A 13,490-nucleotide genomic window follows, 5' to 3' on the forward strand; every position below is an offset into this window, starting at 1 on the left:
CTGCAACACCTCAAAAATATCATCAGCTCTTTTTTCTTTTACAGTTGCAGGACTTCCTGCTCTAAAGTCAAATGCTATTTTACGAGTGGCTGTGAGAACAGAAGATAAGAGCAGGCAACCTACAGCAGAAAGAAGTCACTCATTAATAAATACATGTATTAGTCACCTTTTTCTCTGAGCAGTACAGGAGTGACTAAAAAACTCAGTTACACAAATTTATTTCAAATTTCATCAACCACCTTTTACATGAAGCCATATTGCACTTTTTTACTTCTTGCAAGGACTTGTTGCTCTTGAAAGTGCTATTCTCATTGACAGAGCTCGATATGATACACAGTAAAGTGCTCCCTCACAGTCATGTATATCCATCAGTTATTGTTCATGGTACAGATAAAGATAATCTTTGAAAGTTGCTAGTCTCAGGTGACTATAAGCTATTATCTGTAGTGTAGATAAAAACCATTTTTTAGAAAATATCATCTATGTAATTGTCAGCTCATTCAAATTTCAACAGTTTGTTTTGAGTTGTTCACTTCGTTTATTTATCTGGTCTGTTGTTACCTTATATGGTCAAGAATGTGGAAGACAGCTTCATGTCACACTCTTGCAGCAAAAGGCACAATCAATGCAAAAACAACAAGCATTCGTTTTTGCTAAGAGCTAAGCATGTTTGATTAGCTCTTCGGCGACACTTATATTTAGGATTTAATTTCTCTACGCACAGTTCATTTTAATCTCCACTCATAAATTAAATTTTACCATGCATCAGATCCCAGCTGAAAAGTGATTAGCACAGTTCTTAATCAGTGCACTAAAGATTCTAAGCAACTAACATTGCACTCCTCCAGGAAATCACATTTCCTCATTGTGACGGGTAGATTTCGATTTGGTACTCATGTCAGTTTTACACACAGTAAGTCAATTTTACTGCGTGTGAAATAAATAAAGATGTTTTTTTTTCAAACTAACAAAATGTTGGAACATCCAAGACCATAAAATTAATCATCTGCATTCAAACGTCAGTGGAGTCTTTGTTCACATGTATGCCAAGGTTTGGTTAGCAAGAGATCTACAAAATCTCCTTAGTTTATCAAGTTACTCTCACTTTTAACACGACCATAACAAACATTTGTGAAAAAGTTTTAACACAGCCTGAGTGACTAAGTGACCTGTTGCACACCTAATACTATAGATAGTAAACAGACATACCTGCAACTATAGAGAACTTGGCCATATATTTAGTAGGGATCAAATAACAAGCAACCGATTCCATCAGTGAGCAGATTATAATGACAATCGACAAGGAGCTCACCTTACACAGATCGTGGGCAGCAAGAGGCTGGGTCTACCGCACTACTAAGTATAGTACGCTGTTGTCATTATAGCTGGGACGGCGCAATACATCAAGTTAATAGTGATGTTCCAATCGCTCAGGACATTGTTTGACATGATACAACAAACAATAGAGACTCGTGCCAAAATAAAATATTTACAACCTTCCTCTTCACCTAGACATGTATCAAAATATTTACCCGATGAGCACAATGCTGGTAGCTCATACACCTCAGTCAATTATGATGCATCAGTAAAACATTACCCTCAATGCGCATGAGTCACGTCACCAGCTAGGGTCCACTTATTTTAGGTACTAAGCCCTATTGCTATGCCAGCACAAAGAGTGAAATGAACTTGTGGAACCAGTATGGCAGAAGTTAGTCAAGGCCCGGTCTTAGACCTAATCAAGTGATTGCAAACAGCTTGCTGCTTTTACCTTCATATCGCTGTCATTAGTTGCTGTCACACAACTACAATGCCCCATGAATTCCAGACATGAAGCGACCAGGTTTAGTTAATAATATGATAATTTTGAATTGACTAAAACATTCTATTGCGACCATATATGGATGTCATTTATGTACATACAAGAAAAAGGTTGAGAAGACTGAATATAAATCATTTTTGGTGACAAAAACGTCATTGGTATGCCATCATACAATACATCAACATACAAAAGATTGACTTAACCCTGAACTTAAGTAATGCTATTACTTATAATAGTACAAAGTGCAATAAAAAAATTTCTGTTCAATTCATTGACTCATCTAGATGTTATGTATGGTGATCATACGATCATACCTCACAAGCAACAATAATACAAATATTATAATATTTAAAAGGTTCTATAGAATAATTCGATATTTACTACTATGTTAAAATAATTTTTGAACTTGTAGGTTAAAAATATACAAGAATATTGGAAGGGATAGACATGAGGGTGCTAGAGTGCCGAGTCATCATCTTGTGTCGGTCTAAGATCCTTATCAGTGTTTAGCTGGTTGCTGAGGGGGAGGCCTTTATTTACATGATGCTTTTGCTTTTTGAGTGTGTCATACTCATTAAGGCTAAACAGATTCTCATAAACTGGCAGTTCATAGTTAGTGACAGCAGGTGTCGGTGACATGGCAGCGTTAACAGTAGCTCGCTGTCGTAACTCCTGAAGATTAGTGTAAACCGGTTGTTCATGCGCTAGTAAATTTCGAGCATTCTCATAAATACCTCCATCTGGCACAGATATTTCAAGAGTGCTGAGCTCCCCGAGACCCACCTGCAACTCTGGAGGCGGCTGATGTGGAATGCTGTACACAAGCTCATCGGTGTCAGGAGACTGAGAGTTTGGCATGTTGTTTAACTTTTTAGTCTCTGGTAGGGGCGTGCAGGCGTAGTGACTGGAGTTATTGTCTGAAGAGCTGTGGTTTATGTTGAGCTTCTCTTCTTCTTCAGGTTTGCGCTGAACAGGCTGAGGTGTGTGTAGTAGAGGCTCATCTTCCATTGTATTCTTGGGGGTTCTCTGTCGATGCCCCGGCCTATTTGAACGAGAAGACTGTTGGGACCGTACCGTCCCTTGACTTTGGAGGCTAACATACGACTCATTGAGAGCTGATGGCATCACTTGCCGATTTTCGCCACTAGTATGCTGCCGATGCCGTTGATGGCGGTGTCTGCTGCGCTGAGAGCTGCGACGTGACCGATGACTATAGTGGCTCTCTTCATCAGAGTTATCCACATCCTTCATGGAGTGTAAATAGCCACTCATGTATGACTGTTTGTTCAATGGCTCGAGGGATGATCTCGACGGCTCGTAGTTTATTGGGGTGTGCCTCAAATAACCGTTAGAATGTTGAGCACCATGCAGCATATGACTGTAGTTCCTAGGCACGCTACTCTGCCACATCTCTGGTGGATATTTTTGAAATTGTTTAATATCACTTCCTCCCTCGGAAGGTGTTCGTGATTGGCCTATAGTCGGTTCACGCTGACTGCTGTGCGAGGGAATATTCAACTCATGGGGAGATTTTGGCATCGAGTGGTAAATATTATTTCTGACATCAGCTGGCTCAGAGTTTGTGCTGCCAAGGCGATGCTTTTTGGCTTGTTTGGAGCCGTGGCTCCTTATCTGTATTTCAATACTCATGTGTTGTGAGGGCTCCCCGCTACTCGGACTATGCGCGGATACGTGACTATTCTCTGGCACTGAGATTATTGAATTGTTCAGTCCTGCATCCCTACTCGCTCTCTGGCGCTCCCAGTAACGCTTAGCTACCCCATTCTGTCGAAGGTTGAAGAACACTGGAGCATCATCGGCAGTATCGTGCAAAGAGGCATCTCCTCTGCTGTTGGAACAGGCTATCGAATGTGTCATAGAGGCTTTTTTGTGATATTGCATTATCTGCATCAAGGGATTCATCTGATTGTTCATGCTTGAAACTTGGAGAGAGCTGCAGGAGTCGTCATCCCCTTTGAGACTGCTGCGCGCATTTGTGTGACTGATTACATTTATGTTAGTGTTAGAGCGAGGCGGCTGCGCAGCAGCGTCGTCAGCTGCCTTACAGCAGGTGTACCAGTTGGTACGAGTGTCATTGCGAGTAAGACAGTAAAAGACAACAAGAAATATGCCAAGTATTATGCAGAGTATCATGTAGAGGAAGCTGAGAATGATGTCGACTTGCTGAGTGTCGAGTTGAACTGGAAGAACAACACTCACAGCACCACTCACCCACATTAGTATGTAAAGGATAGAGAACATGATGACACCTGTCAACTGGGCGACAGGTCTATATTCACTATCTGCTATAGAAGTCTTGACTGAACCTGCATTAGATATGCTATCATCCATAGCCTGTGGTTCAAGCAAACCGTCAGCATTTAGGACAACCATTTCATCAGCATAGCCCTTTGAGTGTCCCTCAGGCTTAGCCATACAGATGCAAACGTAAAGAAAGAAGTTCCCCAGTACGCACAGCCCGACCACTCCATAGAAAGCAGCAAGTCCGGGTTCCCAGTCTATGAAACAACTAAAAATATTGATTGCATATTGTTAAGTCAGAAAATATAAGCTTGTATGAACAATGCAAACATCACTTTGGTTATGCTAAATATGGAGTTATCTTTTCGTATTAACCCCTACAAGGAAAAATTCTAAGGATTTCCAAATAAAGCTGAAAGCATTATACCTTCCATGGTCAAGCTTCTATATAAAAACATCTGCTATGTATATTAGAAATGCCATGTGCTAGAGGACATATCTCTATAAAAATACACCGTAATGTACTTTGTTTTATTCATTTCATCCAAAAACCTAAGACAACTTTTTAAACAACTGGTGCAAATCTATATAAGAAAGTCCCAATGTTTATCTGTTTGTCTGTCTGTGTGTCCAGTATTAGATATAAAATTATAAGAATGAAAAATCCGCTGCGGACTGGATTTAAACTTAAAACCTCCAGTTCTGCAGACAAGAATTTATCCAACACACTATGCTGTCCAACTGGCTGTAGGCATACTATGAAATAAATTGGGCACACAGTTATTACACATGCCAATCTTTCATGGCTTCACGCTTAACGCTGCAGCTAGCGTTATGCGTGAAGCCATACCAGAAGAAAAATACATGCCCATACATGAAGAAAAATGCTTAAACTCACATGACCAACAAGGCTATTGCAATCATTATAGATCTGTAGTAGGCACTGCAGTCGGTACAGTATGAATTACACAAGAATGAACACAGTACACAGAAATAAACACTGTAAACAAAAATAAACAACACAACTTCATTTATAAGTTAGAATGGTAGATTTTGTCTGTTGAGTTGAAAATAAATTTTCTGTGCAAAAACTTTTTTATTACTCGTGCTACACTGGGGATTCACTAGTAAACACACAATATGACAAATGTTTTATATAAAACTACATAAAAAACTGAATGTAAATAATTAAATTGTACATAAAAACTAAATTAAGAGCTTTTTATTATCTAATTATCATAGCGATACAACGTACGAAGAGTAGGCTCAGCGATGTGCAAGTTGAGAGAAAGAGGCGGTGATAGAGATACACATTGCGACTTATCTAAATTAGACTAAGCAAAGTTTAAATCGCATTAATCTATATACTTATCATTAATATTATTAAGAGATTATTTGATATTTTCAATTTTTGTGGGACTCTTCCCTTTCATATACAGAACTGTGATATTTCATAAAACTTCGAATGTTACGTGTATGAAACTACTTCTTATATAGAATCAAGTATTAGGTGTAACTACTTCTTATGTAGAGTCAAATTTTAGCTGTGATTACTTCATATGTAGAGTCAAATATTAGCTGTAACTACTTCTACGTAGAGTCAAATATTAGCTGTAACTACTTCTTATGTAGAGTCACATATTAGCTGTAATTACTTCTTATGTAGAGTCAAATATTAGCTGTAACTACTTTTATGTAGAGTCAAATATTAGCTGTAACTACTTCTTATGTAGAGTCAAATATTAGCTGTAACTACTTCTTATGTAGAGATAAATATTAGCTGTAATTACTTCTTATGTAGAGTCAAATATTAGCTGTAACTACTTCTATGTAGAGTCAAATATTAGCTGTAACTACTTTTTATGTAGAGTCAAATATTAGCTGTAACTACTTCTTATGTAGAGTCAAATATTAGCTGTAACTACTTCTTATGTAGAGTCAAATATTAGTTGTGATTACTTCTTATGTAGAGTCAAATAATAGCTGTAACTACTTCTTATGTAGAGTCAAATATTAGCTGTAACTACTTCTTATGTAGAGTCAAATATTAGCTGTAACTACTTCTTATGTAGAGTCAAATATTAGCTGTAACTACTTCTTATGTAGAGTCAAATATTAGCTGTAACTACTTCTATGTAGAGTCAAATATTAGCTGTAACTACTTCTTATGTAGAGTCAAATATTAGCTGTAACTACTTCTATGTAGAGTCAAATATTAGCTGTAACTACTTCTTATGTAGAGTCAAATATTAGCTGTAACTACTTTTATGTAGAGTCAAATATTAGCTGTAACTACTTCTTATGTAGAGCCAAATATTAGTTGTAACTACTTCTTATGTAGAGATAAATATTAGCTGTAATTACTTCTTATGTAGAGTCAAATATTAGCTGTAACTACTTTTTATGTAGAGTCAAATATTAGCTGTAACTACTTCTTATGTAGAGTCAAATATTAGCTGTAACTACTTCTATGTAGAGTCAAATATTAGCTGTAACTACTTCTTATGTAGAGTCAAATATTAGTTGTGATTACTTCTTATGTAGAGTCAAATAATAGCTGTAACTACTTCTTATGTAGAGTCAAATATTAGCTGTAACTACTTTTTATGTAGAGTCAAATATTAGCTGTAACTACTTCTTATGTAGAGTCAAATATTAGCTGTAACTACTTCTTATGTAGAGTCAAATATTAGCTGTAACTACTTCTTATGTAGAGTCAAATATTAGCTGTAACTACTTCTATGTAGAGTCAAATATTAGCTGTAACTACTTCTTATGTAGAGTCAAATATTAGTTGTGATTACTTCTTATGTAGAGTCAAATATTAGCTGTAACTACTTCTTATGTAGAGTCAAATATTAGCTGTAACTACTTCTTATGTAGAGTCAAATATTAGCTGTAACTACTTCTTATGTAGAGTCAAATATTAGCTGTAACTACTTCTTATGTAGAGTCAAATATTAGCTGTAACTACTTCTATGTAGAGTCTAATATTAGCTGTAATTACTTCCTATGTAGAGTCAAATATTAGCTGTAACTACTTCTTATGTAGAGTCAAATATTAGCTGTAACTACTTCTTATGTAGAGATAAATATTAGCTGAAATTTTACATCACATGCTGGAGACTTGGCATCTTAAAATCAAGTTTCCAACAATCTAAAGGCATCTAAATAAAGGTTTAGTTGTTTTACCAAACAATACTGATTCGGGTCGACACACTACCAAGTGTAAAAGACAGCACTGTCTGAGCAACTAAAAATATAACTAGTAACTCACAAGTAAGGATCAACATTATCAGACAGGTTGATGTTGACAGCGCCGGTGATCCCGCATATGATTACAGGAATTCCCCATGCAAACAAGTAGAACTTGAGGAGTGGGTTGGGAGGAAGTGGTGTAGCTTCTTCTTCTGTTGGAACGTGATGATGTCCACGCCCACTCACTTTTCGATAGATGTTCCTGTGTGAAAAAGTTCAACAATGGTATAACCATCATAAACACGAGAAAATCTTCTGTGCAGCAGCCAACTTAGCTGAACATGAACAAGTTGATGAGAAAAAGAGAGAACTAAAAAACTAAGCACTTGCTAACCGTGAAAAAAGAACATTAATTGATGAAGTTGGACTTGATCAATTATCTCTGTGTAAAGCTGCAATTATTTCCATTATTCACTGTGTTGCTCCACGCTTCTCAACGTAATCTCTTTTCACGGTTTTGACTTAGATATCAAACTTTACTAACATTTTGACTAAATTTCTAAGCTGATGATAATCATAAAGGCCGCTAAGCAACATCCAGCTTTGTAAAGATAGTCACAAATTAGGCTGACTCAGATACATCAACAAGAATCGGCATGTATGTTAGACAGACTAACAAATCACATGGCAGGCCCAGATCCTAAATGAAGCAATGTGATTGGTTGGCACATACCAAGTTGCCACGGTGATCCAAAACAGAGTGGTAATAGAGAAGTAATGAATGCCCATGCCGATGATCTTGCACTGGGTGCTCTCAGAGCGAATGCCGACTACGAAAAGAGTTTTCAGGAAAAGAATGCTGAAGCAAGAGTTGATGAGAGCGTGCTTTAGCTTTCTGGATAAATTTATTGTTCTGCAAAAAGAGACAACACATTATATTCTAGTGATGGTAAAGCACACATTGATCTACGCAAATATTCTTAAAATGGTCATGACTATGTCAGTGAGATTTCTGGTTGCCTTAGAATAACTGCATTTATAATTCTCGCTTTTTCACTTTTGTCCTTAGTTTTCCCGAAATTTACTAAATAATATCTGCAAGATTAAAAATCTGAATGCTCAAACAAGCAAGGCGGCAATCATTCTCCAACCGTGTGAAATGTTAGATATTATTAACGCTTCAAAAAAGCATTGCTAGTAATTGGTTGATCAAATAATATTTATAAAGACAAGCCACCAGCAACCAGATGCAAGAGCGTTTTTATTTGGCAAGGTGTGTTAAAGGTTGGATGAAAGGCGCACAGGCTAAAAATAGTGGATAAACTCTATTTAAGTGAGTCTGAGCAAACAGTATGAATGAGATCTGCAGCAATGAGAGCATAACTAAAAATAACAAGTAAAAGTGTGACATAAAATCGGACTTCTAGAGAGCCTATGGGAAACATCAGTGAATTACAATGCCCTAATGACACTGGCAGGGTCAGCTCACCTGTAAGAGCAAATGTAGGTAAAAATAACAGAAAGAAGACAAATGGAGAGGAAGACGGCTCCGACGTAAAACTGAGGCTTGAGGAGGACATATGATGAGCTGAGACTCTCTGTGCTCATTATGTCTACTGGTTCCTCCTAAAATGTTACAAAACATAAAATACATGTATAACCTGCTGACCTCCACACTGTGTCACCTGCTGATCTCCACACTATGTCACCTGTTTATCTCCACACTATGTCACCTGTTTATCTCCACACTATGTCACCTGTTGATCTCCACACTATGTCACCTGCTGATCTTCACACTGTGTCACCTATTGATCTCCACACAATGTCACCTGTTTATCTCCACACTATGTCACCTGTTTATCTCTACACTATGTCACCTGTTGATCTCCACACTATGTCACCTGTTGATCTCCACACAATGTCACCTGTTTATCTCCACACTATGTCACCTGTTTATCTCCACACTGTGTCACCTGTTGATCTCCACACAATGTCACCTGTTGGTCTCCACACTATGTCAATGTCACCTGTTTATCTCTACACTATGTCACCTGGTGATCTCCACACTATGTCACCTGTTTATCTCTACACTATGTCACCTGTTATCTCCAAACTGTGTCACTTGACAACCATAACTCAGCCTAGAATTATCGTGTCACAATAGTGTCAAAATTATGAACCTAAATAATGTCAGAAATAATTCAAGGCTAGTTTAATTTATTAAAAATAGTTGTTTTTGGAGAGAACTCACCGTTTTGACAAAAAGAGGCCCAGAAAACTTCAAACATCTTACCAAACATAATAATAACAAAAAGTACACTCTGAAGTGCTACATGTGATGATGTCATCAAATATATACTGCAGTGCGACAAAGTAAAAGGCACAAAACTTACCATAGAAAAATAGCGAGTGTAGTAGACATAGTGTTGCTTAAAGAAAAACACAAGTTAAAGATAAGATTGTTAGAGTCGTAGAATAGACAAAAAATGGGCAAAAGAAATTCCCATGTCAATTTAATCAATGTATCAAACTCACAGCTGTTCCCCTTATTTAGTTCTTGTAAGAAATAGACAAACACTACACTGATAGATCACTGCTAGTTGACAGCTACTTTTTGCACTTTTAATAAATTGGTTTTATTCACCTGGCAACATATCAAAAAACTTTTACTGAAAGGCAGCTGACAACTGATGTGGGAATCATACTCACTTATGTAAATTTACATGAGTGAGCATGATTCCCATTAGATTAGCATGTGTTTGAAGTATTTTTGTATTTCGTTTAGATATTGGTCGATGATTTTTGCACGCTATCATGATACAGCGTGGTTTTGCGATGCAAATCTTTTGTTAAATATGCAAAAACTGCCACATTTTGTAACAAAATTAATATTTCCATGAAAAATATGCTGTAATGCATTTAATTCGTTCGACAGCTCGACAATCTACTATAATTCCTCAGTAAATAATGCAGATTATTGCCCATGACAGTGATATAAACACAGTAATACAAAACTATGTAAAAAATAAATGTAATAAATTAAATATAACTAACCAAATATCAAATTGTATGTAAGAAAATAAATTATTGAACATTCAATAAAACAAGCTTTTATTGAGTCAAACTAGGTAAAAGAAAACTATGTACAGATGCATTAATTTAAAAGATTGCACTGTTTCAAGAAACTTCGGATGACTAATAATAAAAATAATTTAGTATTTCAAAACAATCATTTGCACAAATTTTATGTTTTTACTTAGAAAATGTCAATGTTATTACAACTCGAGGTTTGACTGCGCTAGTAATGTTATTACAACTAGAGGTTTGACTGCGCTAGTAATGAAATGAAAGTGCATTGTAGAAGTTAACAACAAATGAGCTGAACAAGTTGTACCTGAAGGAGGGAGAAGCTGCTGAGATGATTGCACTCTACAATGGAGAGATTGTGCTCTGTCTGTTCTACGGTGTTGGAGATGCGACACCCGTTTGTTCTCCACATCGAGTCTTCACCCGCCCAGAATACCGACTGCACCTTAGGAATTCGTGGCAGCTGGCTATCAGGATAGTCCTGTCGTGGCAGTGCAATCATCACTGTGGAGGAAAGGTCTTTCACCTCGACACCAACTGGATAGTAGGAAATAATAAGAGCCAAATAATTTCCTGTTTTGTATATTTATTAAAACAGAGATTTGCAAATATGCGAGTGAACTCAGGAGATGTGCCTCATACTGAATCAATCTGGCATATTAAAAATAAACTTGCAAAAATTTTAGTAATTTGTATCAGAAAGTATTTTCAAGTTTTGTCAATTTTAATCTTAAAACATCCTGGCAGTCAGATCACCTTAATCATGAAAAACAATCGCAAATGATAGAAAAATAACAATACTTTTTGATAAAATATAATTAAATGTCAGTTTCAAGTTCAAGTTCATATTTAAACATAAAATTAGCAAGTTACATGCTAGTGGTATTCTTTATTTGAAGGTAGACATTGCATGTTTTAAAGACACATTTGCTAAACATGCACATGCACATTGGATACTTGATATGACACACTTCCACAAATTGTTAAACATCTCAACGCTTAGAACAAGATGGTTGAAGCAGGGGCTTACTGATATTAGCTGAAATAACAGAGCTGGGTACGAAAGCTGTCGGGCTGTGTCCAGCTATGGATTGGTAGAGCTGGTCATTTCTGTAGAGAATGACTACCAGCTTGAAGGCGCGTTGATTTGGCGCATAGCTAGACACCTCCGCTGGTATGTGTACCATGGCATCGACTTTCTGAAATACCTTCGTACAGTTAACTACTAATCAAGCGCGTAACAATAAATAATAGCAGGAAAGAGCGATATAAAATGAACTTTTTTTATAAAATTGACATATATCAAACAAAAATAAACATACACACATTTCAGTCATACTCAGATATAAAAAATGTCAATTATTGGCACTAAAGGGAGGTTTCAACCAGCTGACCACAAATTGCTGCCAGTCCACAAAAAGCGTGGATTATAACATGGATAACCAAAATACATACAAAATTAAAGAGATAATGATGACTTACCAATAAAAAACTGGGGAATCATCCAATTTTGGGCCCGTGCTCGCTTCGAAAATATTTATAAAAAACTTAAAAGCTGGTGTTTGTGGTTCATTACTTATCAAAGGGTTTGAAAATGACTGCTCCTTCTAAGGTTTAAATTAAAAACATCGATTTGAAAGTTTGTCCGCTCCTTTAACCTTTTAAATTGGTTAATTGATGCCACAATCTCTAGCTCGGTATGTCAACACAAGTAAAGAAATCACTCCATTTAAGAGAAGATGTCAATGTGAGTCTATTTAAGATAGCATTAGCCTAGCCAATCTCGGACTAGGATTATAAACATGAGCTATCGACAAACCTGTGTTTTGGAGTTGGCTAGATCAGGACTAGAGGACTGCTTGGCGCAAAAGAAGTTATTGGGAAAGTAGACCTTGCTGGCTTTGTAATGTTGATAGGCAGTGCAGGTGAGGCCATCAAAGGATTCTGGACTGGTAATCTTACGGGCATGCAAGGCAATGTTATCCATATATAAACTGTAGTCCCTGTGCTGTTCTAGGATGTAGTTGACAACTGTTTGCAGGTTCTTCCTCATACTGCAAGCAACATAATGCATTGCCTGTAGGGAAATACAGCTCATAAGTTGGAGTTGTCAACCCTTACCAGCCAGCATGCTAAAAAAATGAATGGTTTGCATTAAAGATAAATTGATGACAATGCAAAACTATAATTAAGACATAGATCTGGCCAGGGCATTGTAAACAACATTTCTAGGTGAAGATGAACTTAGTTCTCATAAAAGAGCCAACTAATACGTGACCCAGTAAAAGAAGTTCTGGGGATAAGCATATACTCAGTATGGGGAGTGATGACACAAATCATGCTGCAGCATGCTTTTTGAAGGTTTCACACTTTTGTGCACACGCCAGTGATACTCTTATCACTTATGCGAGTGATTACGCGAAAAACAGGAAGACAACGCATAATCTTCCAACTAAAGCCATCTTATTCATACAACAGCGAGATAACCTGATTACAAGAGAATCATGGCTAAGCCAAACCTGGTACAAGACCCTTCAGCCTTTTCTGCCTCCAACAACAGAGTGCTATTGGTATTCATCATAAGACTTGTAATATTGTAAACCATCTGAGGAATCTACAAAATATGACAGACACAAATGGCTTTCTATCCACAAATACTATGACACTATCTAAAAGTTGTCACAGGCGAGGAGCGCAAGGAAAAGAGAAAACAAATTATAGCTGTTTACCTCCGCTCTAGTATAAAGATCATAGGAAGAGCTAATCTTATGCAGAACCCGTGCTACAAATACCACATCCATCTTGTCAGCGATATGTGGTGCTGGCTGCTTGAGCATCTCCATAAGGGTTTTTACCTTTACCAGGTTAGTGGTGATGTTGAAGTCTGCCTGCAAGGAGAGAGGAGTAGAGGTTAGACAGGGAGAAGGATGCAAAGGGTAGCGGCATACTCCTACTTGAATATATGTTTACTCATGCTTCCAGGCGCTGAACAGTCGGAATCAGCAAAACTGCCTAAACAGATAGCAGTTAACTAGTCTTTAACAAGTGTTTGTGAGAGAACAACTCCATTTAATCGTTCTATCTCGGTCATTATATCTTTTAGATTATTAGATTATCACAA

The 13,490-nt window shown here is 37.1% G+C and overlaps 1 protein-coding gene across 4 annotated transcripts in view; it reads right to left on the reverse strand.

Annotated features, from left to right (window-relative positions):
• Positions 1-1,870: 1,870 nt before the first annotated feature.
• LOC137401191 (adhesion G protein-coupled receptor A3-like) overlaps positions 1,871-13,490 on the reverse strand; it is a 35,272-nt gene continuing 23,652 nt past the window's right edge. For 3 of the 4 annotated variants that reach the window (XM_068087599.1, XM_068087583.1, XM_068087591.1), the window contains 9 exons: positions 13,099-13,257; positions 12,889-12,983; positions 12,189-12,423; positions 11,400-11,568; positions 10,677-10,906; positions 8,772-8,908; positions 8,016-8,195; positions 7,362-7,544; positions 1,871-4,352 (listed from right to left, as the gene is read on the reverse strand). In XM_068087599.1, coding sequence (XP_067943700.1) covers positions 2,279-4,352; positions 7,362-7,544; positions 8,016-8,195; positions 8,772-8,908; positions 10,677-10,906; positions 11,400-11,568; positions 12,189-12,423; positions 12,889-12,983; positions 13,099-13,257 — 3,462 coding nt within the window. In that variant the 3' untranslated portion in view covers positions 1,871-2,278. Of the gene's footprint in view, positions 4,353-7,361; positions 7,545-8,015; positions 8,196-8,771; positions 8,909-10,667; positions 10,907-11,399; positions 11,569-12,188; positions 12,424-12,888; positions 12,984-13,098; positions 13,258-13,490 lie in introns of all 4 variants that reach the window. The other variant, XM_068087606.1, reaches the window with a different exon arrangement.

Source organism: Watersipora subatra, chromosome 1, assembly GCF_963576615.1.
Source record: "Watersipora subatra chromosome 1, tzWatSuba1.1, whole genome shotgun sequence".
Lineage (NCBI taxonomy): Eukaryota > Metazoa > Bryozoa > Gymnolaemata > Cheilostomatida > Watersiporidae > Watersipora > Watersipora subatra.